Here is a 27,193-nt window from a genome sequence, read left to right on the forward strand (position 1 = left end):
TGTCAGTCTTGCCACAATTATCTTGAAAACATGTGAACCTTTTGAAACAAAACTTAATGACTAATTATACCACACAATCACATAATGTTTGGTACTTTACGAAAGTTCTTGGATCTGGGCTAAAACACTGTACGTGTGTTTGAAGAACACAGTACAGACTTGTTGGACTTGTTTCATCTACTTGGAAAAATGAAACAGTTGAAATATACATTGACTTGAAAAGCTTAGTATTTTAAGAAAGTTTTTAGATCTGATTTAAAATTATTGCCTTGTGTTTATGGAACACTGAAAATAATTGTCGGTTCTATTTCAATCAACTTGAATATATGAAATAGTTGAAATGAAATACATTAGACAATGAAACATTTAACAAATGTAGAAATTGCTTGTTCTAGTTTATGTAATCTTGCAGTGCTTTTGTATAGTATGGAACAAACTTATTGGTTTTGTGGTGAGCTGATGTTACGAATAATTGGTAGATTTAAATTGGCTGAAGAGCTGGGGGAAAATGTACTCGCTGCACAAGTCAATTATAGTGGGAAATGATACAAACTTTTTAAAATGCAACATCGCACAAATACATAAAACAACTGCAGTTTTATGACATTTTAATACAAAAACATAAAATTTCCAGTCTTATATTGAGACCAAAAATTAATAGGCAATCCCAAGACCTCCCATGCCTTTATGTATGAAAGGCACAAAGTTAGTGTTCTGGTCATGATTACATAATCGTATAGGATAATATTAAAATCTAGATTTGTGTTAAGAAAGAGCAGTTTCGATTCCTGCCTGAAAGCCCAGTGACTATACAATGCCCTGTGGGAAGTGCCACACACCTGGTCGCCAATACTATAAAAAAAATTAAAACAATTAACTTCAAACCCTGGACATAATGTAGACGTTTCACAAGAATGAAACTTGTTCAGTCTTCAGGTAGATCTGTAGAAATGTGCTCGCTCTCTGGTTTATGATTTCCGAGGATTCTCTAAACAATACGACCCACATGCGATGCTAAGATGGTCCCTAATGCAAGTTCATTGTGGATCGCTCTTCTTGGTATTAGCTCTAATTATTGCAATGATGAGACCTTAATGCCAAGATTCATAGGTCTGCTGTAGCCATCCTTCTGTGACATACAGCTTCTTCAAAAATGATTTATCGAGGGTTGTGTTGATGGGACTGAAATTTCTGGACGAATGATCTGGGAAATCACTCCTTTGAAGAATGAATAATGAAGGATATTTACAACGGGATTTAATTAGGATGCTCAGGGGACCACGTAATCTGAACACCGGGGAAATGTAGCTTCCGGGAACGGATAATCGAGGTTCCACTGTATTGTCATTTAAAGTCTCTAGTTCTGTATTATTGACTCCCCAGATCACTATGTCATCTGCAAACAATAATATTTTCATATGCCCTCCACATCTTGCCTTTGTTTCCTTTAGAATTTTATCCACAACAATTATAAACATAAGTGGAGACAATACACTTCCCTAGCTTAGTCTAGTTGGTTTCTAAACCAATTAACACTATTGTATCCCTTCTCTAGATAAAGGAATACCATCACCATATATTTTCCATATTCCCACTGCTTTTCCATCAGTAATCTCATGGTAAATATAGGGTCTATCATTGACTGCCCTGTCAAAAGCCATACTGCTCTTCTAAATTTCTTTCCACCCTTGCTCTCATCCTCCTTCCTATTATTCTCTCCAATATTTTAGCTACTTGTGACAACAGTGTAATTCCTTGATAAATGTTACATACCTTCTTACCACCTTTCTTAAATACTGGTATTATTACACCTTTACACCAACCATCAGGCACTTGCTTTTTCCTCCTATAGCAGCCTATGTAACCAATGGAGACCAATAGTTCCTGCTGCCTGTATCATTTTCACACATATTTCATCCATCCCTGCAGCTGTTCCTGTTTTCATTTGTTTAACAGCCATTTTCACCTCTGCCATTGCAATATCACTCTCTGTTTCTGAATCATCCTCATTTACCACTCGACTCTCTCTTCACATAATTTCTCACATTCAGGAGTTTATCGAAGTAATCTTTCCACCTATTCTTTATCTCTTCTGGGTCTGTTATTACATTTCCACTCTCTTCCTTCACTTGTTTGTGTAGATTTTTTCTCTCTTATTTTTTACCAATCCATACATAATCATCATCATCATCATCATCATCATCCATCACCAATATCCTACTCCAGTCGTCCAGGTGTGGTTAACAAGCCTCTTCCACTCCTTTCTGTCCTTCCACTTTTCCTGCTCCATTACTTCTGCCACATCCAATCCAGCTTCTCTAATGTCATTCAAAATCTGATCCATCCACCTACTTCTCGGTCTTCCAACTGGTCTCCTTCCCTTAACTTCTCTTTCCAATTCCCTTCTTGCTACCCATTCCTTTCCCATTCTTTTTTTTTTTTTTTTTGCTATTTGCTTCACATCGCACCGACACAGATAGGTCTTATAGCGACGATGGGACAGGGAAGGGCTAGGAGTGGGAAGGAAGCAGCCGTGGCCTTAATTAAGGTACAGCCCCAGCATTTGCCTGGTGTGAAAATGGGAAACCACGGAAAACCATCTTCAGGGCTGCCGACAGTGGGGTTCGAACCTACTATCTCTCGAATACTGGCTGCACTTAAGCGACTGCAGCTATCGAGCTCGGTCCATTCTTTTTACATGTCCGAACCATCTCAGTCTTGCTTTCTGTATCTTCTGTACTACGGTTCTATATTTAGCTCTTTTCTGATTTTAATATTTTGAATTCTATCTCTTCTTGTCTTTTTAACCAATGTTCTTAAATATTTCATTTCTACTGCTTGGATCTTACTATCTTGTCTCTTATTAGTTACCAGCATTTCTAGTCCTATGTTACAATTGGTATGAAATACTGTTTATATAATGTTAAATTCGTTCTCTTGGGTACTTTGTCATCCCATAAAAGCTCTCTGATTTGATGATAAAATGCTGTACTTTTACTTAGTCTGTTAATAATTTCAGGGTTGATTTCATTACTTCCATTAATAATGCCACCCAGATATGTAAACTGTTCTACATTCTCTAACAGTTCTCAGTCTATGTTCACTTGGCTTCTCTTTTTCTCTTTTCCACAGTGCATGACTACAGTTTTCTTTTTACTAATTATCATTCCAAACTCCTTCAGATTTTCATTCCAAATGTCCAGTCTCCTTTGTACTTCCTTTTCTCCCTTTCCCCAAATCACCTCATCATCTGCAAAAACCAAAGCATTCCCTTCATCACTATTGATACTCTGTTTTACATGTTTTATGATTTCATCCATCAATATAATAAACAATTAATGGCGACCGTGTACTTCCTTGCTTGAGACCTTTTTTTTGTATAAAATATTTCAGAGTCATCACTCCCCACTTGTATACTGCTTTTACTCTCATGATATAACATTTTTATCTTGTTAATGAATGATTTTGGTACATTCCTTTTCAGTAGGCATTCCCATACATGTTTTCTCTTAACTGTATCATAAGCTTTTTCCAAATCCAAAAATATGAAGATGATTTCCTTGTTCTTTTCCAGATGTTTTTCCATAATCGTTCGCACTGTAAATATCAAGTCTATTGTTGATTTATTCGGTCTAAAGCCTTATTGTTCTTCCTGTAACTGTGTTTCTATTATATCCCTCAGTCTTTTGTCTAAGCCTTTCTCCATTATTTTTAGCCCTCTATAATTTTCACATTATTTCTTCCTATTTCCTTTTTTGAACAGTGGTACAATCCTTCCTTGTTGCGAATCTTCAGCCATCCTTTTATCCTTCCATATGTCATTGAGGGCTCGGTATATCCAATGTAGTCCACTGCTTCCTGCTGCCTTAATCATATCAGCATTGAATTCATCTTTTCCACTTGCTTTACCTTTGGTCATTGCTTTCACTGCCCTTTCAAGTTCCAACCATCTTATCGGGTTCTCTTCTTTTTCTCTGTCTATTATTTCCATTTTGTTATATCCTTTTTCCTCCAAGCAGTCATCCTCATTATAAAGTTTTTCAAAATACTTTGCCATCACCTTCTGAACCCTTTTTGTCATGTACTATGGATCCATCTTCTCTCTCTAATGCCTTGATTTTTTCTTGATTTATTCTTTTCGATTTTATTACTCTGTATAATAGTTTCTGATTTCCTCAACTATCTTGCTCAATTTTGTTGCCAAACTCTCCCAAACATTTCTCCTTTTCTTCCTTGATACTCTTCTTTACTTGTAGTTTCAATCTTTTGTATTCCACATGTAACCTTTCTATCTTCTTCTCATCCCTCTGATACGTTTTTTGCTTTTCCTTGTCCATTTCTTTCTTCACCTTGTTCCTTTCTTTTATTTCTTTTTTTATTTTGTCTGTCCACCACCGTGTCTCCTTTCCCTTAAACTTTGCTTTTGTTTTCCCGCATACCTCAATTGCTACTTCCACAAATGTCTGTCTTAAATTGTCCCACTCTTCTTCTCCACTTTATATTTCCGTGTTAAGGCTCGCTCACACCCAGCGGAAGGGAGACGCGGAGAGAAGAAGTTCCGAGAAGAATTTTTCCCGTATGCACTCATACCTACAGGAAGCGCGTCTCGCCATTTTGACAGCTGTTATCATCTGTCACAGTAGTGTGTGAAGCGTGACTCAGTCGAACGCAACTAATGGATTGCTTGTTAGCTCTTGCTCTGTTGGCTGAAGATGCTGAAAGGGAAGAACAAAGGCAAAATCGAAGATTTTGGGTCCACGACATAAATTTATCCAGGAATTTAAATGGTGAATTTTGTACATTGTTTCAATCACTGTTGCGCGATGAAGAGAAATTCAAAGTGTATTTTCGAATGAGCATTGTGAAATTTTAACAGCTATTTCAGCTTGTTGAAGAACATTTAAATAAGCATTTTACGAGATTTCATGAACCTATATCAGCGACCCTACGACTGGTTGTATGTTTAAGGTGAGTTAATTATGTTGAATATTTGAATAGTTCTTAATGTTCAATTTATTACAAAACTCTAGTGGCATACATATACACAACTAGAACTACGTAACAATATATATTAAGTATTAAAATCAGTGATGTACTAGTACTCAAGTGGTTCTGTTAATACATATAACTTATAAAATCTAAACTTAACTTAAGCTATTGCCAATTAACTGAATTATGATAATTCCAATGATACAGTGGTCTGTGCCATTCTAATTACCCGCATTTCACAGTCTGTAACAGTATCTAACACACTTTTTTTTTTTTTTTTTTTTTTTTTTTTTTTTTTTTTTTTTTTTACTTCAACTTGAATTTTGGGGGGGAAGGATTTCACGGTTTCAGCCATGCTTTGAAAGAAACAAGAAATGGGATCTTGCACTGCCGAACTAATATTAGTCTTTTCCAAGTACTCTTTGAACACTTTAGCTACAGAGAGACTCTGATCTTTCTTCCTCTTACGATTCTCATAAGCAGGCCTGTTAATTAGGGATGACGATGCTGAAAGAGGAGAATCCTCACACACACACTAGTAAAGGCTTGTACTTCAGTGGCATCACTTTCCTCTTGTGTGCCTAGTGTCTCAATATTTGATACCGACTTTGTTGACATATGAAGAGTTTGAGGAAATATAATTCCTCCTCATATTTCCAGTTTTTCTTTTTTTCACTTTCCCCCCTTTACTGACACTCTTTTCTCTTGAAGCCATTGCTTTTCTATAGCATTCCCTAATACTTTTCCATTTTTCCTTGCATTCATTTCCTGAAAGAAAGATATACTTGAAATTAATTATAATAAAACAAGAGCATGGGCAACAAAACATGCTGCTATCTGTAATTTATAAAGTCTCAAAAATAGGACAGTTAGACTATTGTACTCTCATTTGTTTTCAGATTTCTTGCTACTGGTGACAGTTTCAAAACAACTGCATTCAGCTTCCGGCTTGGCCATTCAACAGTAGTCACTATTGTTCATGAAACATGCAGGATTTTGTAGGAAGTTCTTCAGCCAATAGTAATGCCTCAACCGACATCGGAAGTGTGGAAAAGGATTGAAGCAGGCTTTCAAGACAGATGGCAGTTTCCAAACTATATTGGTGCAATAGACGGCATACATGTATCAATTCAAGCACCTGGAGGGAGTGGATCTACATTTTATAATTATAAACACTTCTTTTCCATTGCTCTCCTTGAATTAGTGGATGCTGGCAACAAATTTATTTGCGTGGATGTCAGTTCATATGACTATAACAGTGACGGTGGCGTTTTTCGAAATTCTAATCTTGGAAAAGGATTGGAAAACAACAGTCTTAATGTACCACATGGGAATCCTTTGCCAGGGACTGAAGTTGCCATACCACATGTTGTGATTGAGGATGAAGCATTTCCTTTCCGAAAGTACTTACTTCTTTTTTTTTTTTTTGGCTATTTGCTTTTATGTCGCACCGACACAGATAGGTCTTATGGCAACGATGGGATAGGAAATGCTTAGGAAGTGGAAGGAAGCGGCCGTGGCCTTAATTAAAGTACAGCCCCGGGATTTGCTTGGTGTGAAAATGGGAAACCACGGAAAACCATCTTCAGGGCTGCCAACAGTGGGGCTCGAACCCACTATCTCCCGATTAATGGATACTGGCCGCACTTAAGCGACTGCAGCTAAAAGTACTTACTAAGGCCCTATCCAAGAGCCCAGTTAGAAAATAACTATGAGAAAAAGGTTTTCAATTATCGTTTAAGTCGAGCTCGCAACATCGTAGAAAATACATTTGGTATAATAACTCAGAAATTTAGGGTGTACCAGTGACGGTTGCAATTGACACAAGCACACGCTAGAGACACTGTGTTAGCAACGTGCGTTATCCGCAACTTTTTGAAAGATGATATTACTAGCCTTCCGGAGGAGCCAACATTTGTCACGGGACGTACAGCATTTCAGCCGTTATAAAATATCAGGGGAAATGCTTCTGTAGAGGCAATGGCAATTAGAGACAATTTTAAAGAATATTTCAATACCATAGGCGCAGTTAAACGGCAAAAGAACATCATGAATCATGGACGTCAACCAGTTAATTGACTGAACATTATTATGTCTCTAAAGTCAGAATGTGGCTATGACCAAACGTATATCAAGTAGTATGCAGTATATGGCAATATTAGTAAATATATAACAGTATACTGTTCTGCACAAATGAAATTCCTGAAGAACAAAGCCTAACAATGATCTGATTTTACAATAACGACAGAATTATTTAATTTCCACTGTATTCTGAAATACACATAATTATAAATAATATTTATTACCTTCTCTAAAATAGTTATGTGACACCGAGGTATCACATTTAATCGTCTTCTCCCCCCCCCCCCCCCCTAACGTTTTTGGACCTGGGCTAATCCCTGTGGAAATTAGTATCTTACTACCTCAATTTTCTGTGTATTCAGTTTGCTGAATTTCTTATCTCCTTCTAGTTTTATGATTCACTACCACTTTATGGTAGCGCTCTGGTCTGAGTAACGACCTGATCTAAAGGGCTCCTTGTACGTACTGACATCTGTGCAGAGAACTGGTACTACGATGCTCAGCTCCTTGACCAATGAGAGCTCGTCTCGGACAGCTTGTTGAAGCTCGCTCGAAGCAAGAGACTCATTTTTGTGCTGGCGGCTGGTTGGTGATGGACGCGTGTAGTATGTGCCTCGTGAAGGTGAAGATTTTACTCGGAACAATGGAGAATGGCTGAATACTACGTGTGTGAGGGCTCTCCTCATAGCCCTCAACATCGGGTGATACCTCATTCATCGTGAAAACGTCCACAGACTGTATGTATTTTATTTAAGTCTATCTATCTGCGTTTGGGAACCAGAGTATTAAATGGCGACGCGGCGTGGCTTCAAGGTTCTGTTCTATTTTCGATATTGATGAACCCCCCCCAAAAAAAAAAGGAAAAACTGTACGGATGTGTGAGACGTGTCTAAGACCCTAATGCTTTAAATTTGTTCACTCTCGGCTAAATTTTAATGATATGTTTTCAAAAAAAAAAAACTTGGGTAGTATGTCATTATAGGGCATATTCATTTAATCACGTGCTATAATGGTCATGTAAACTTGTAACGTTGTTCTGGACGTATGGTAAATTACATTCTAAATTGTTCAAGAGGAAAAAGGAATACGATAGAATACTAATTTTTACTCTACTGTTAAGCTCATCACAATTTGGTCTAACTTGAACTACTTAGCCCTAACCAAGAGCCGGTTTGTTTATTTAATTTTTGCGGTCCGGTTTTATATTTTCTTCCGTCTTGGTCCGTACTACCTAAATAGTTGCCTTTTTTGCCTCGTTCCTGGTTTCCTTTCGGTGTGTATCTTTGATTTTGCGTTGTTTTGAGCGTGGGCCTGTTACCATGACAACGTATGTTGTACGGTGATTGTTAATGTAAACATTTCCGTTGACGAATGATTTTGGTTCCTTGTTTCCCTTTCTGGGCTTGATGACCTGTGTTTCCTTTCTATTTTATTGAATGTTTTGTGCTTCCCCTTTTCTTGTACCTTTGTTTTGAATTTTCCTAATTCAATTTATATTTTTAACTTCTCCCTGCGCGTAGTGTTTAAGGTGAATTTTCTTTCTGGGCTCCTGGTAAGACCTGTCCTTGAGTAGGACTAGGTGGTTCATGTGGTTTTTGGTAGTTTAAAGGCTGATTCTTTATTTTAACCAGATACTATTTTCATTATCACATTACTTCTAGTATAGTGGGGCCCCCTAATATCTTTTAAATATGATTAATTTATTTTCTTGGTAATAATTCTATTTCATGTTAATTACTAGTCTTTCTATTTTACTACGTGGGCGTTTTCTTATTACTAATTGGAAGGTTTAACTTTTCTCTAATAAATTCTACTTACCTTTGCATGAAAACACTGGTGTTGTTCTTTCAAATGAATTACTCATCTGATACTGGATTTTTATTTTACTTGGTTTGATGTGTCACCCACTTCTTCTTGTGGTAAGTAATTTACTGATTTTATGGTTACGTTTTGTGGGTGCCTAGTTACGCTTCCTGACCTAATTTTGTCTATTCTGACTCTTGGTGTGTCCTATTTTATTTCTTGTTGATTTATACGTTGCTGGCCTTACCGTAGTGTTCTGGGTTTAACTACGTTCGAGTCATATGTAAGATACAATATGCTGGATATGCAAGTGACATTTAAATATCGTATTCTATTACCTCAAATGGAGATTGTGATTTAAATTGATGACTTGTGGATAAACAGCCTTTACCTGAACACTGTTATACTACGAGGACAGATCAGAAAATAAGTTGCACTTCCCAGTTATGGCCATTTATTACACCACCTATACAACAGCAACACGACTATAACAACATACACTGTAACGTCACTTTTCCACATAGTTTCCAAAAGACTCCAAACATTTCTGCAAACGCACAACCAACTTGTCGACGCCGGATGCGTACAAATTTCCTCCAGCGTTCTGCAACCACTCGAAGACAGCGGCCTTCACCTCCTCATCGGTCTGGAAACATCGACCACCGAGCTCCGTTTTGAGCTTACCGAACAGATGAAAGTCACATGGCGCTAGGTCAGGACTGTACGGTGGATGTTGCCAGACCTCGCACTTGAAACGCTGCAGCAGTTCTCTCATTTGGCGGGCCTTGTGAGGTGTTGCATTATCGTGCAACAAAATCACACCGGCGCTCAATTTCCCCCGGCGCTTCTCTTTAATTGCTTTATGCAACCGGTGCAACATTTGACAAAACGACGCCACGTTGATCGTCGTTCCATTCGGCAAGAATTCCACGTGCAGCAAACCCTCCATGTCAAAGAACACTGTCGCCATAACCTTACCGGCTGAAGGTTGAACCTTGGCCTTCTTTCGTTGTGGTGATAAGGGGTGCACCCATTCCATTGATGTTCGCTTCATTTCGGGGGTGAAGTGGTGAACCCACATTTCGTCGCCTGTGACGATTCGCCACAGAAACCCGTTGCCGTCTGTGGCATAGCGTTGCAAAAATGCCAGGGAGGATTGGAAACGTTGTCCCTTGTGCTCATCGGTGAGAAGACATGGGACCCATCTTTGACACAGCTTACGATATCCAAGGTCCTCGTGAACAATGGTGAACACACTGCCATACGACATGTTCAACTGCGTTGCGATTTCTCTCAGTTTAATGTGCGGGTTCTGTCTAATGATCGCATTCACACTGTTGACCTTTGCACGGGTCCTGGACATTGCGAGCCTGCCTTCACGATGGTTGTCCGTGATATCCGCGTGACTGGCTTCGAATTGCTGACACCGCTTTACGATATCTTGCCGGAAAATGGCCCGCCCCCCATACACTGCACTAATTTCACGATGAATGTCCGTGGAATTCTTCCTTTTAGCCCATAGGAATTGGATTGTCGCATGCACCTCATATTTGGAGTGAACGTCCAGTTGACGCGCCATAGCATTTGGCCGCTATTCACACAATACTAGACAAGACACCACAGTGACCTGCCTAACAGACGTGTGGGCAGTGTCTGTCCCTTTCTCCGCTGTGCCCATGTTTGCGACACACAGCACGCTACTGCAGCGCGTTAGTGCAACTAACCTTTTCATCCACCTATGTAAAATATCAACATTATTATTGAATTTTCAATTTTAAAAGTACCTTACCTGTTGCATTTCCCAGTTCCTTGCTTATCTCATCCCACGCATTATCTCTTGCAATGAAATGAAATGGCGTATGGCTTTTAGTGCAATGGTATTGCTATATAACTTATGACATTTATCATATAGAAACATGTACTTTTCAACTACCATAATTGAATAAGTTTCTTGCAATCCATTTTCAGCACAGCCCAGTTTAAGCGTCTCTCAGGAACGTGAATATATGCAGAGGAAGCAAGCACTGTGCTGTGTACTGCCAGTGTACCGCATGGACTCGACAGGGTTCCGAAAACACCCGACTACTTTACGAATGTTACCGAAGTTATATTCCGGTGGGAGGAGCGGAAGAAATATTCTCGCCAAGCAACTTCCTCGTCTTCGGCGTAGCGTATTTCCCCTCCAGTTTGTGTAAGTGTGAGCCACTGCATCTAATACGCAGTAAAAGAATATTTTCCTGCCTTCGCGTCGCGTATCCCTTCCGCTCGGTGTGAGCGGGCCTTTAGGCAACTTCCTTTTTATACAATCTTGGAATGCCATTCTTTTATCCTCCTCCTCCAATTCCCAAATCCTGATCTTTGGTTTCTTCTTCAATACAATTTTAGGGATTTTTACTTGTTTTAATTCCACAATTAATAATCTATCATCACCTTCCATACTTTCACATCCTTTTTCTCACCATTTACATCCTTTCTCAACTCTTGTGTGAATCTCCCCCCAAAAATTTTATTTTCCTCATTTACCATTTTTTTACACTTAGTTTTAATTTCCTGATACTTAATCTTACTTTCTTCTTTCCTAACTCTATTCAATACTTGCCATGCTTTCTTCATTTGTTTAACAACCTCCTTCACCTTTTCATTCCATCCACTCTCATCGAAATTCTGCCACAAATCTTCTCTGCAGAGCTTACGAATGTGTTTTTAAATTTGGTCCATTCTTCTTTTAGACTTTCCATTTCTGATATAATGATGTGTTGTTTCAATTCCTCCTGAAATTTCTCCTGAGTTTTTTTATCTTTCAATTTCTATACTTTTATTTTCTTCTGTCTTATTTCTTTTACTCTCACAATTTCACCTATTTTCAATTTTGCTACCAGTACTCTATGCTACTCCGTGGCCTGCTCTGTGTAGTGCTGTTACATCCATTAACAGTTTATGATATATTTTCCCAATCAAACAATAATCAATAACTGTTTTTGTTCTTCTTTCACCTCTGCTATACCCAGTGCCCTTACCACTATTTTTCTTTCTAAACCAAGTGTTACCCAAAATCATTCTATTTCTTTTACAAAAATCGATGAATTTATTTCCCTCGGTGCTTCTTTCTCCATATGCAAATGGGCCAATCACTTCTTCTTTACCATTTCTGTCATTTCCAACCTGCGCATTGAGGTCTCGCATGACTTGATGACTTCGAGTGTCTCCAAGAATTTCTCTATACTTACCTCACTGTTTCCAGTTTGGGATGCATAAACTTGGATAAACTCTTTCACTCTTTCTTCCGTCCTCAGTCGTACTTTGATTATTCTATCACTAACATGGTCTTTCCCATCCACATTTTCGTCCAGGATTTTGTTAACAATCATCACTCCTACTCCATTCCTTACCTCGCCTCTTCCACTCCAGTACAGGGTGTACCCTCTACTCGTCCTCTTCACTCCCTTTCCCCTCCACTTGACCCCACTCACTCCCATCCTTGCAACATTCCCTTTCTCCCGTCTGGCTACATGGCTAAATGGTTAGCGTGCTAGCCTTTGGTCACAGGGGTCCTGGGTTCGATTCCCGGCAGGGTTGGGAATTTTAACCTTAATTGGTTAATTTCGCTGGGACGGGGGCTGAGTGTATGTGTCATCTTCATCATCATTTCATCCTCATCATGACGCGCAGGTCGCATACGGGCGTCAAATCAAAAGACCTGCATCTGACGAGCCGAACATGTCCTCGGACACTCCCGGCGCTAAAAGCCATACGTCATTTCATTTCATTTCATTTCCCTTTTTCCCAAAAATCAATCAACTCTTCTGGCTTTTCTGTCAGGGTCATAACATTTATTATTCCTATCTTCATAATATTAATTGCTGGTTGCCCAGTTATCACAGCTCCCCCAGCTCAAGAACTGCGCGTCGCTTTTAGCAGGGTATGCTGTAACCTTTTCCGAGGCTATTGTCATGATGGAGTCGCTACTACCAAAGGCTACTACCAGCGATTATTCAGGCTGCCCCTTGCATGGAGAACAAACACTGCTTATGAATAGTGTAATCATACTATTCCCCGAGTACTGGGCTGTCTCTTCTGCACTCTTTACCGTTCCAAAGTCCTTCTTCTGTGCTGTAGATTCTGTTGAGGTCTTTGCTCGTATTGCATATAGAAGAATGTAAAAACATGAACAAAATAGATTGCCAAGATAAGATACAATACTTCAAGTTTAATTTTTCACAAGACTTTGTAGTGTTGTGGTTTTGTTTTTAGTAATTTATTAACTTTACCAGGTGTATGCACAAGTCTTTTCCGGTTTCACTAAGAGATGGCGCCAGGAAACCGCACGCAGCATATGAATTTGACACATACTTCAGTTTGTTTGTCTGACACTAACCCACCAATACACACATGTTAAGTGCACCAAACACTAGCGTCTGTGTTGTATCATTCAGTGACCATGTCGACGTTTGTGCCTGAAAAGGAACATTTGCAGTACGCATTGCATTTCTTATTTAATCAAAAGAAAAGGGCTGTGGAAAGTCATCGTTTTCTGGTACAAACACATGGTGAATATGCTCCACTGCTTAGAACATGTGAGACATGGTTTTGATACTTTAAATGTGGTAATTTTAATGTGAAAGAAAGTGCACGCTCTGGTAGACCACAAAAGTGCAAAGACTCTATGAATTCTTGAAGCCCCCAAAAACTGTTAATGTACAATGCTATCGCCAACAAGTCATTCATTTAAATCATGCATTGATTGAAAGACGACTGGAATGGTCCACAAGACATGGCAAAGTGATTTTGTTACATGACAATGCGCCGTCTCATACAGCAAAACCAGTAAAAGACAACTTGAAATCACACCCGCTGTACTGCCCCTGACCATGACCTGTTCGCATCAATGTGGGATGCGCCCGCAGAGCAGCACCATAGCAATTTCGAGGAAGTTGGAAAATGGCTTGACAAATGGTTTGCAGCAAAAGACAAGCAGTTTTTCTGGCATGGTATTCATAATTTACCTGAAGGAAGGGGGAAGTGTGTAAAAGCCAATGGCCAATATTTTGAATAAACAAAAAATGAATTTCCGTTGAAAATTACCACAGAAACTGGCAAAAACTTATGCATACACCTGGTATAATCTATCTTTAAGGCTGAAGAAGGCCCAATGGGGATGAAACATGTACCAATTGTGTGAATTTTCGAAAATATTTCTTTTAAGACACACTTTTATTGACTAAGGTGGACCAATTCTATAATCTGTTTTCTTTTAAGGATGTAAACTAAGCTCTGTAGAGCTCCCTCTTGTGGGAACTTGACATTAAGGATTACAGTAGAACCTCGATAATTTGAAATCGGTTAATTCAAAATCCCGCCTAATTTGAAGAAGCTCTCGTTCCCGGAAACATGAGATACAGTTTTGCAAGTTATTTCAATTGTTTAATTCGAAATACGGATAATTCGTAATTCGAAGTACAATGTCGGCCCCATTACCGAAATTCAGACTTTTAATTCGAAACTGCCTTTACATTTTAAAACAATAGTATGTTACAGAGTAATTTCAACTCGAAATTTATCCGCTCCGTGTCATAACAGAACGCGCATTCCGGAACGTGGAGGGGTAGCTTTCCGCACTTGCACTCACTTCGGTGGGTCTACAATGCGCTTCATGATTGCTAAGTTGAATGAAATCGGAATTATTTTGTGTTCAACCTTTTAAGGAACGCCGTAATATCACGCAACATGCAGTGTGCGGGAAAACAGAATCCGCGAACACTGGCGATGCCGACAGTTGACGAAAAAACGTGGCAAATATAATAAATTCGTAGGCACCGAACAATATTGACATTGCCGGTGAAACTGCATTGCTTTATTTTAATGCGAGCCCGAACGGTCTTATGGTTTTAAAGGAGAAATTGCCAGCCGGGAAATCGTACAGTGTGAGGGATGGGGGTCATAGTAGTGTGTTGCAATGCACATGTAAGCGAGATACTTTATCCCCTCGTCATAGGAAACTTCGATAAACCACAATGTTTTAAGAGCGTCGGGCACTTTCCATGCCAGTACAAAGCATCTATAATAAAAATGCAAACAGTAAAGAAATCTAAAAAATAATGCCTTTGCACAGGGGAACCGGCATAATTTATCCTCGTCTTTGAATTGTGCGATTTTTTTTTCTTTCGTTGCGTGAGGTTATGTTTGTCAGTGATTTATCCAAGCGCATTATTTGAACATTGTAAATGCACCTTGGATAGATTTCGGAAATAGCTTTTTCCATGGCATTTGAAAGGTTTAAACTGTGAATCGAGGTGATTGCATGTATTAATGGGTCTTAGAATACTTCATGACCCGACAAGTGTTTACATTTCTGAAGTACGAGAGAAGTGCCATGGCGGGAAATCATACAAGGATAGAGTCATAGGAAAGTTCAATTTTAAGGGCATGGGGTACTTTCTGTGTAAGTACAAGGTATCTAAAATGCATACAGTATAGTAATCCAATTAATAAAGAACTTGCACATGGGAGCGAGCATAGATTTCTCCTCGTCTTTGAATCATGTTTTTTTTTTTTTTTTCTTTCTTTCATTGCGTGAGGTTATGTTTACCAGTGAGATATCTGAGTGCATTATTTGAATACTGTAAATGCACCTTCTTGGATACATTTTGGAAATAGTTCTTTTTTCATGGCATTTGAAAGGTATAAACTGTGAATCAAGGTTTAATGCATGCAATAACGGGCCTTACAATATTTTATAACACGGCAAGGGTTGGTGCTTCTGAATTGCGAATTGGCGATTAATTCTAAATCACGTAATTCGAAGTCCGATTTTTGAGTCCCAACGACTTCGAATTAACGAGGTTTTACTGTATATACTATAAGACATCTATCTAGGGAGGATTTGAAAAACTTGGAATTAAACTCATTGTTTGATATACTGTTTAAGACTGGAAGATGTATAGGTGACCGAGTACCTAGCTCAAACCGTTGGTAAAGTTACACTAGAATTACCAGTAATTGTTGCTGGCTTCCTACTACTACTGGCTGTGGTTTGAATTCTGACCAGTGCTAGTGGGATTTTTGAGATAAAAGGCCAAGTTCCTATTGTTCGGACCCCACGTAAAGCTGGAAGTTTTGTGGCTATTATACAACATCAAAAGTCATGTAAAAACAACAAGCTTGCTTTCAGAAACTAAAAAACAAAAGACAGGGCAAGTGCTACCTAAAGCAATGAAACGTGGAGATGACAGAAAGGTACTCACTTTGGGTTACGCAACAGACAGAGGAGCTCTTCGATGCGGTCAAATACAATCTTCTTATCTTCTGGCAATGTGTCTGGGAGTCCAGCCGCCACCTGAGCTCGTACTTTGCCGAGGCAAAGCACTGTTCGAGGGATGAAGTCTGGACACCTGCTCGCAAGCTACAAGCAAAAGTATTTGTTACAGAACAAAGAGACATCTCCCAAGAACTAAAAACTGAACAAAATTACATTTGGCCTTTTTACCAAAGTGTTGGTGTGGATGCTCAATGCAGATTTGACCCAGCTTTATGGCCTGCTGCCCTTCCCCATTTGAAGGAACTGTGTGTTTCTGTGTTGCGTTACACACAGGTGAAGAGATGTGTGTTAACACAAACACAAACATCCATCCCCCAAGCCAATGGAATTAACTACACACAGTTAGAATCCTCAACCTGGCTGGGAATCGAACCTCAGGCCCTCTGAACCAAAGGCTAGTTCGCTGACCATTCAGCCAACAAGTTGGGCATTTTCTATGTTGAAATGACTAACAATAATCTAATAAGAGAAATTACAACAGGCTCTGAAACACTTCTTTCTGCACCACAACACTATTGGAGTATACGTAAAGGAAGTTAACAAATTCACAGAGAGAAAGAGAGTCTTTTAATCCTTCAGAAAAAAAAAAAAAAAAAAAAACCAAGGGGGTGAAGAAACCTTGTAAATTATTCAATAAAATTTTAGACTAGTGTTGTTTATATCAGATCTGTCAGGTAGTGACGGGCAGCCTGAGACTTCTTGAGACTAGCCCCTGTTTTTCACGAGAAATGTTGAGAGATCTCGAGAGCATTTCTCCATATTTAGTGCGAGTAGCATGTCGTAGGCCTGCAGGTAAACGAAGCGGAATGTTGTTTGTGCCAAGTATGCGAGTAGCAAACCACGGACCTTCTCCATTCCATAAATAAGTGTCAGCAAGCAACTAGGCTGTTCATTTTTACCAAGATCTATTTTTGACGCAGTATAACAGTTATAAAGGATACGCATTCTGGCATTGTATGCAGCGGTAAGTATACAAATGAGTAGGTTAAGTTCAGAAACCGACGGCTACTGTAGGTGTACATCGTTATCAGACCCCACATTCAATATCCACCTGATCAGTGCTTGTGTTTACTGACATTATGATGACGAAAGAAAAGAATCCTTACAATGTTACAGAGTATTCGCGTCATAATTAGGTACTTCAATATATGATGGTGCAATGTGTAATTGTGTGGAACAGTACATGACAAGTTAAAGACGATCTCCGAAACACAACGTAAGTCGTTGACGTCGGATTATTTTAAAGAGATGCCACATAGCACAGCGCGCTATGTTGTTTACTCAAAAGAACTAAAATACATAAGCAGGGATACTTCTGGGGTGATCCGGCATTTAAAAACACGTAACATCACTGGAGGGGAATCGTCACAGAGAACACCTGCGGCCTGGTCTGCACCACAAGAAGTTACCCTGTCAACAACAATTGCGAGGTATCCAGATAAGTGTACATCTTATCTACAGTTATTGACATATTCTACAGGGTTATTCAGCCAAGATGTCCACCACAAATAGGTCGTGAACCATTTAAGATACTGACATTCTGTTTTCACTTTTGGTAATGGTATTAAGGGGCTCATAGCTGAACATGCAGTACTTTTCCAGGCTTTTGACAAAATTATCAGCACATACATTTCCAAATGAGAAATATTACACAATAACTGTCGATGATATACCTCTGTCATTATTAAGAGTTAAGAATTTCATATTGTTCCGTATTGAAGCGAGTTCAATATTAAGTTAAAAGAAGGTTTATAATGGTTCCACCTTTCAATACTATTAAAATAAGAAATGTAAGTTTACATTCTTATTTAATTAAAATTGATACTGGTTTCGACCAGTATTCATGGTCATCATCAGCCAATTACAAATAAGTGTAAAACAATGCATAGAAAAATGCAAAGTTTAAATAGAAGCACTAAAATCTTTAAGGAGCACTGTGCACTGAAATACAGCCAAAAAACATAAAACAGATGCAGTGCTCCATAAACTGCATCTGACAGCATCATCTAAACCTGTGCATCTTATTTTTGTTTTTTGGCTATATTTCAACACACAGTGCTCCTTAAAGATTTTAGTGCTTCTATTTAAACTTTGCATTTTATTTTTCTATGCATTGTTTTACACTTATTTGTAATTGGCTGATGATGACCATGAATACTGGTCGAAACTGGTACCAATTTTAATTAGATAATAATGTATACTTATAATTCTTATTTTAATAGCAGGAGGATGAAGGAGTACTGGCGCCAAAGAAAGTTTAAATCATGAGGAGTTATTTGTGGTCCACAGCTGGCCAAAATCGATTAGAAGAAGAAGAAGAAGAAGAAGAAGAAGAAGAAGAAGAAGAGAAGAAGAAGAAGAAGAAGAAGAAGAAGAAGAAGAAGAAGAAGAAGAGAAGAAGAAGAAGAAGAAGAAGAAGAAGAAGAAGAAGAAGAAGAAGAAGAAGAAGAAGAAGAAGAAGAAGAAGAAGAAGAAGAAAGGTGGAACCATTATATACCTTCTTTTAACTTAATATAGACCAATGTAGGTGTGACTTAATTTTGTAATAGCTTGTAAAGTTTTAAAGTTATCAAGATGGAAATGGTATATCTTTGAATGTGAAGATCTCTGCCTTCCTTGTATGTATGTATGTATGTATGTATGTATGTATGTATTGTGTCCTTCAAATTTTGTAATAATTTATTCAGAAGGAATACTTTATTTTATCAGTGAGTTGGAACATTATTTCTACAGCCAGGACGGGGAATTTCAACATTTCCGTGTCAGCGAGAGCGAGCTACCTAGGGCTGGATTTTCCAGTTCGGCAGGCAAGCGAGGAGCGAGCTGGGGAATTTTATTTGGTTGGTTAGATGTCCTTCAGTCAGCTGTGTGCCACGTGACCCACAGAGCAGAGCTAGAGATGAGCCGATCGATAAATTCAAGGCCGATTGACGTTTGACAGTATCAGCCAATAAAATGATAATATACGCCTGAATGTAAGAGAGTAACCAATCAAGATGGATTGAGAAGACGATTAAAGTGTGGTATTTCCAAAGGGAAATCTTACTTCCTGAATTCTGATTCTGGATGCGACTACTGCTGCGTTTAGACGTGTTAACTTCGCTGGAGAACTTCACTTTGCAAACTTCATTAAATATTGGATCTTTGGCAGTTCAAACATATAATCAAATCAACCTACAAATATTTGAAGAGTTTATAAAAGTTACATATTCCAACTAACTCATATATCATCGAGCGTGTGTCTTGAACACATTCTAAGGCTTTTTTGTCAGTTTCAGCTTTTCTTTCACGGAAGAAACAGAAGAGGAAGACCATTGGAGTACGGAGATATTTCAAGATGCCAGTCTATCTGCCTGCTGAATTCCAATGCTTTTTCCTGTCCATCCTCACATCTTCAATGAACTTCTAAGATGTAAGGCAACTTCAGACATGGGAGGAGGCATCGTTCGATGGTGGGTGACTTGACCATGCCATAGGTCATCTGCCAAAATCCAGCATTCAACATTCACTTGAGTACCCTTTATAAATATTTTTTCTATCAATCTTTGTACATTTACTGTAAACATTGCTTTTCCTTATTCACTTGAAGTAACTTCTAGTAGTATTTCTATAGTTAGATTTTTCACTCCTTCTTTCCTTGGTGAAAGGTAGCTTGTGATGCTGTATGAAAGTGTACTGGATTCTATTAGTTAGTTAGTGGAATGAATGTCTTTGAGACTAATTTCGACTGTCCTAACTCAGCGTAACAGGAATATTAAAAGTAATTTGACCTCTCCGATAATCCTGGTTGAATTTAAAATGATGATATAATTTATTTGAGATCAGATGGGACAGTGTGTTAGTGTGTTTCATTACGTCCGATTTCTCTCAATGGTATTGCGATGTTTTTAATGGATTTGAGATACGCTAGGATCATCTATGAAATTTTATCGTACAGTAGCCTACGTGAATGTGACCATGCGCGGTCAATAATAATAATAATAATAATAATAATAATAATAATAATAATAATAATAATAATAATAATAATAAGTCAACTTCATTACGGGTTAAAAATACGAATAAGGCCATGAGTGTAATATTATTTAATCTTGTATGAGATTAATGTGTGCTCAGTTTACGTAAATGTGGGCCTGGAATATGGCTGTATCTTGACGGATCATTCATAACATTTACTGCGCTGTGATATTATTTTGGATTTGGGAATGGATTTAATATTTGAGAGTTATTTGTGAATCCATTAATTGAGTCTTGTGGGAAGAGAGTATGTTGCCTAACATAATTTCTTCAGATTGAGCATGGATTAATTGAGAACCACAATATTAGGAGAGTAAAAATAGAGTCGCAACTCATGGACCGCAAACACGTATATTTAAATTTGACCTGTGTTATAGGCATTTTTGGAAGATAATTTTTCTGATGATTTCTATTTATAACATTCTCTTGAACATCGTAAGCTTAATTTCTTCAATGAAGTGATAATGCTGACTCTATCACCTCCCAACATGTCGTAATGATTTTACCTGATATCGTCATCATGAAATTTTCCCTTGACTTAGACTAAAAAAAAAAAAAAATCTAACATGATAATTAAAGGCTAGTATTCATGTAAATAATTGCTTAAATATTACCGTGTGTCCTAGTGTGAATGTGTGTGTGAGTTTTATCCATATTTTGTGTGTTATAATATTTTTTTCTTGTTGACATTTGTCATGATATCATACCCGCTGCGCGCGTAATTTTTGGTCGATTTAGCGTCGTTTGTTGTGCTCATAATTTATTTAAATATGAACCTTTAGTGAATTTTATTGGTAACTAAGGTAGAATAGGATCTTATTTATTAGAAAAAAATGAATAAGGCCATGTCCGTGGATGGGAATCACGAGATGAAATTTGTAGACCTTACACAACCATTAAATCTGAGTCAATGAGTAACATGTAGATTGACGCGACGTCACATTTATATAAATAATGAGGAAAATATTTATTGAATAATTGTAAAAATCTATCAGTTGATAAATTTAAAGTATATGGAAGAGAAACATCCATGGTGGAATGACGATTGTGAAGTAGCCTTACGAGAAAGGTCTAAAGCGTGGAATAAATGGTGTACTAATCACAAGAATTTCGAAGACTTCAAGGAACAACGGAAACACACAGCAAAAATTCTTCGGAATACGAAAAAAATGTACGAGAAAGAACAGCTGCACAACATAGAAGAATATTTCAAGAGAAACAACACAAGAGATTTCTATAGAAGATTTAAAAACAAAATCAAAAAATTCTCCCCTGGTAATCTATGTTTTAAAAGTGAACAAGGGAAACTCATTATTAGTGACAAGAAGAATTGCGAGTATCTGGCCAACTATTTCCAGAATCTTCTGAACTGTGAACCTCCCGAAGATGGATTGCTGTTTGGAGAGCCTCAATTCAAGTTGAAGGATTCATTACCACCAAATAAGGAAGAAATTAGGGACATCATTAAGCAACTAAAAATCAACAAAGCTCCTGGGAAAGATTCAATTACTGCAGAGTTATTCAAATTTGCAGGTGAAAATATAGTGGAAAAACTAGAGGAATTATTCACTTTTATTTGGGAAAAAGAAGAAATACCAAGTGATTGGAAAAATGCACTCATCCATCCTTTACACAAGACAGGGGACCAAACTAACGTCAACAACTACAGAGGTATCTCTCTTCTTCCTATAGCATACAAAATTCTATCCAAAGCATTGCAGCGGAGGCTTGAAACACATCTAGATAAACAAACTGGTGAATACCAGGCAGGGTTCAGGAAAGGGCGTTCATGTGCTGAGCAGATTTATATTCTAAAATCACTTATAAAAATAAGATCAATGAGAAATCAGAAGAGGACAATCATAACTTGTAGAAAGAATCATGACTGTGATGAGAAAAAGGAGACTGACGTTTTATGGACATATCAAAAGAATGAACCCTGAGAGATTGGCCAACAGGATACTTCTTCTGCAGGAAAGGTGGAAAAAACAACCGGGATGGCTTACACACATGCACAACGACTTGGCAGAAATAGGTATCAAGGAGGAGGATATAAAAGAAAGGACATCATTTAGGAAGAAGGTTGCGGGATTGAGGGATGCGTCTGAAGAGCAACATGCGAAGCCACGGAACACCTCGGTGGAAGAACGAGCAAGAAGAAGTCAACTCAAGAATCTTTGGCGAGAGTGTAAAGAGAAGGGTATCAGTCTGCGTGACAGAAGGAAGATTGTGTAAACGTGGCCCACAGGTGGCCGTATCGATTAATAATAATAATAATAATAATAATAATAATAATAATAATAATAATAATAATAATAGACGTAATCCAGAGGAGATAAATTTTAATTTTTCAAAATAATTTTATTTTAATCAGAGAAAGGTATTCTCAAAAATTACTTTGATTATTTTACCTAATAAATGTAGGCTAACACATGTTTATATAATTGCAGATTCTCGCATCTGCTGATTTCAATGAAGAGAATCCCATGTTAATGATAACCCGAGGAGAAGAGAAAACGATTCAAATTCCGAGATTTTGTAAATTATTTATTTATGAAGAGTGTTAGTTATAATAAATGTTAAAACCTATTTTTTGTGTTCCTTCCATTTGTCGCTAGTCCTTAAGTTATCCCTGCCCTTAAAATTTTTCTGCACAGCCAGTAAGCGAACGGTCTACCTCTGAGACTCTCGCTCACCGGCTGAGCTGCCCGGCAAAATGGGGGCAGTATGTATGTACGTACGTACGTACGTACGTACGTATCTATGTATGTAGGTATGTATGTATGTATGTATGTATGTATGTATGTATAAATCAGCTCAAATCAGAATTTCTTTTTCTTTTTTCTGAAGTGTTTGAAATAGTCTAAACCTCTTTCTGCTTCAGAGCATACAGACTTAAATTTCTGCTGCATTCTAGTGGATGTATGTTTCATTACATGATATTTCCTTATGTAGATTGATGGTATAAATGGCCATCCCTTCACGGACATGAATGTTGAAATAATCTGGTGAGAATTCCTGTAATTCTTTCAACACCTTGAAACCTCTTCCAAGCAATAATTACTTTCCTCGCTGTCACTTTGAAATACAATATTGCGTGGCTCAGAATGATAGCATGGTAGAGAGTGAATGAAAGAGAAGTTAAAAAACAAAAAACAAAAAACTACAACCTGTTTTCTAGTCAGTGACCGGGTCAGGGATGGGATGAATTAAGCCCCTAACTTGCAGCGAGAATAGGAACTGTGCCGGCTGCCAAAAAATGTCACACTCCTCTGGGGAAATGATTAATGACTGACAGATGAAATGAAATGACATTGGAGAGTGTTGCTGGAATGAAAGATGACAGGAAAAACCGGAGTACCTGGAGAAAAACCTGTCCTGTCCTCCTTTTTGTCCACCATGAATCTCACATGGTATGACCGGGACTTGAACCACCGAATCCCGGGCTGTGAGGCCAACGCACTGCTGCCTGAGCCACGGAGGCACAAAGAGAGAGAAGTAATTAAGTTTTAATAAATTAGATGATAACAGCACTGGGAGAGCATGGTGCGTGCGGCCAGGTAATGGACGACAACACACACCAAATTATATGCCCTCTTTCTCGTGAACTAATCGTCCCATTAACCTGGGATTTATGCTGAATGAATGAACTATTGTTCCCAGTTCTTCCACTCAAAGTTCCTGAGGCAACGATTACCCTTGTTTTCATTGCATTGTGAAACAACCCAGGCAAATACAAGAACGTCACTTTCATTCTGTACACAATGTGGACGATCTCTTCTCCATTACTACAATAGAAGGTAAATATAAAGTTAATGAGTGTAAACTACATTGTTTTGAGACTCTACTGTACCCCCCCCCCCCCCCCCCACGGCACTACATGCCTACCAGATGACCGCCGCTCAGCCCGAAGGCCTGCAGATTATGAGGTGTCAGCATGACAAATCCTCTCGGCCGTTATTCTTGGCTTTCTAGACTGGGGCCACTGTCTCACCGTCAGATAGCTCCTCGATTCTAATCACGTAGGATGAGTAGACCTCGAACCAGCCCTCAGATCCAGGTGAAAATCCCTGACCTGACCGGGAATCAAACCTGGGGCCACCATGTAAGAGGCAGGCATGCTACCCCTACACCGCGGGGCCGGCAAAGGGAACTGAGCTAACGGCACGTGGTGTTCCCAAGTGGCCACCTGTCCAAGTACTGACCACCTCTAAGTTGCTTAACTGCAGTGATCAGACGAGAACTGGTGTATTCAACATGGTATGGCTGTAAAAATGTGAAAATAAACTGAGCTAAACTGTTGTAACAGTGAATTTTTAAGGAGATCGCTGCATTTTCTTACTGTTCACGTCTGAATCACCTCTGTCTGCTGGGTGAAGTTGAAGAAATTGAAGAAGGGAAGGAATCCAGTGAGATGGGATCTAGACAAGTTGAAAGAAAAGAGTGTGAAAGATTGTTTCAAGAAACATGTTGCACAAGGACTAAATGAAAAGGCTGAAGGAAACATAGTGGAAGAAGAATGGACTGTCATGAAAAATGAGGTCAGTAGGACTGCTGAAGAGATGTTAAGAGGATAGGAAAGATCAACTAAGAATCAATGGACAACTCAAGAGATACAAGACCTGATCGATGAACGATAAAAATACAAGAATGTAAAAAATGAAGAGGTCAGAAAAGAATACAGGCGATTAAAGAATGAAGTGGATAGGAAGTGCAGGGCAGCTAAGGAAGAATGGCTGAAGAGAAATGCAAGGATGTTGAAAGTTGTATGATCCTAGGAAAGGTAGATGCTGCATACAGGAAAATCAAGGAATCCTTTGGAGAAAGGAAAATTAAGTGTATGAATATTAAGAGCTCAGATGGGAAACCACTTCTAGGGAAAGAAGACAAGGCAGAAAGATGACAAGAACATATCCGACAGTTGTATCAAGGTAATGACATAGATGATATGGTTCTAGAACATGAGGAGGCTGTTGATGCTGATGAGATGGGTGACCCAATTTTGAGGTTAGAATTCCACAGAGCTTTGAGAGACCTAATTGGGAGCAAAGCACATGGAATTGATGGCATTCCCTCTGAATTACTGACTGCTTTAGGAGAAACCAGCATGGCAAGGTTATTCCACTTAGTGGGCAAGAAGTATGAGACAGGAGAAGTTCTATCTGATTTTCAACAGAATGTCGTTATACTTATTCCCAAGAAAGCCAATGTTGACAAGTGTGAAAACTACTGCACCATTAGTTTAATATCTCACGCCTGCAAAATTCTAACATGTATTATTTACAGAAGAATGGAAAGACAAGTTGAAACTGAGTTGGGAGAAGATCAATTTGGCTTCAGAAGAAATGCAGGAACATGTGAACCAATCCTGACTTTACATCTGATCTTAAGAGAATCGATTTAAGAACGACAAGCAAACATACATGATGTTTGTAGATCTAGAAAAGGCATTTGATAATGCTCATTGGCTCAAGCAATTTGAGATTGTGAAGGTGATCGGGATATCAGGTACCGAGAAAGAAGAATTACCTACAATCTATATAAAAATCAGTCTGCAGTGATAAGTATAGAAAAAGAAGCAGCAATCCAGAAAGAGGTGATGTTAGGCTGCAGTTTGTCCCTCCTCCTTTTCAATGTTTATATAGAACAGGCAGTAAAGGAAATCAAAGAAGAATTTGGAAAGGGAATCACAATCCAAGGAGAAGAAATCAAAACCCTGAGATTTGCCAATGATATTGTTATTTTATCTGAGACTGCAGAAGATCTGGAGAAGTTGCTGAATGGTATGGACGGAGTCGTGGGTGAGGAGTACAATATGAAAATAAGTAAGTCCAAAACAAAAGTAATGGAGTGCAGTCATACGAAGTCAGGTAATGCAGGAAATATTAGACTAGGAAATTAAGTCTTAAAGGAAGTAGATGAATATTGTTACTTGGGTAGTAAAATAACTAACAAAGGCAGAAGTAAGGAGGACATAAAATGCAGACTAGCACAAGTAAGGAAGGCTTTTCTTTAGAAAAGAAATTTGTTCACCTCGAACATTGATATAGGAATTAGAAAGATGTGTTTGAAGACTTTCGTCTGGAGCGTCGCATTGTATGGAAGTGAAACATGGATGATAACTAGCTAGCTCAGAAAATGAGAGAATAGAGGCTTTCAAAATGTCGTGTTACAGAAGAATGCTGAGGTGAGATAGATAGATAGATAGATAGAATCACGAATGAAGAGATAGTGAATTGAATTGATGAGACAAGATCGATTTGGCTAAATTTGACCAGAAGAAGAGATAGAATGATAGGGCACATCTTAAGTCAGCCAGGACTTGTACAGTTGGTTTTTGAGGAAAGTGTAGGTGGTAAGAATGGTAGGTGTAGACCAAGATACGAATATGACAAACAGATTAGAGCAGATGTAGGATGTAATAGATATGTAGAAATGAAAAGGTTGATAGGGTGGCATGGAGGGCTGTATCAAACCAGTCTATGGACTGATAACTCAAACAACAACAAACCATGTCTCATCACTACTTCATACAGTTTCAAAGTGAAATTAGGATAAAATGTGCATCTTTCTTCCACTGCATCTCTCTGGATCTGTAAAATTAGTACATTTTATTCAAACTCCCTAAAGATATGTTAGCAATGAACTTAGTTAAACCAGAATATAATTTTTAGACAAAAGTAATGAATGAAGGTAGGTAACAGTTTTCAGGAAAATATCTCACCAGAGTGCTCTTGGTAAGTTTCAGCATAGGAAGGTGGTAAAGGTTTACTATTTTCTGTGAACGGGATGGACAATGGTGAAGCTACTGCTTGTTATGACATCCAAGAAATGTCAGACTAAATGAGGATGCTTTTAACTGGCAGGGGCTACAGATTCTCTCCATACAGCAATACTTATTATATATGTGTAATGGAATTCAATCTCAAGATAAGCAAAATCAAAACAGTAGTGATGGCAATGAACAGAGAGGGATGACCAGCAAAC

General features: G+C 38.4%; 1 protein-coding gene and 1 pseudogene across 1 annotated transcript in view; both read right to left on the reverse strand.

Annotated features, from left to right (window-relative positions):
- Window positions 1-27,193, reverse strand: part of LOC136856737 (AP-5 complex subunit zeta-1) — a 216,093-nt gene that overhangs the window by 10,381 nt on the left and 178,519 nt on the right. The window contains exon 11 of the mRNA XM_067134821.2: window positions 16,116-16,273. Within this exon, the coding sequence (XP_066990922.2) occupies window positions 16,116-16,273 (158 nt within the window). The remainder of the gene's footprint in view (window positions 1-16,115; window positions 16,274-27,193) is intronic.
- Window positions 24,363-24,480, reverse strand: LOC137497211 (5S ribosomal RNA; annotated as a pseudogene).

The sequence above is a fragment of the Anabrus simplex genome, chromosome 1, assembly GCF_040414725.1.
Source record: "Anabrus simplex isolate iqAnaSimp1 chromosome 1, ASM4041472v1, whole genome shotgun sequence".
In the NCBI taxonomy this organism is placed as follows: domain Eukaryota; kingdom Metazoa; phylum Arthropoda; class Insecta; order Orthoptera; family Tettigoniidae; genus Anabrus; species Anabrus simplex.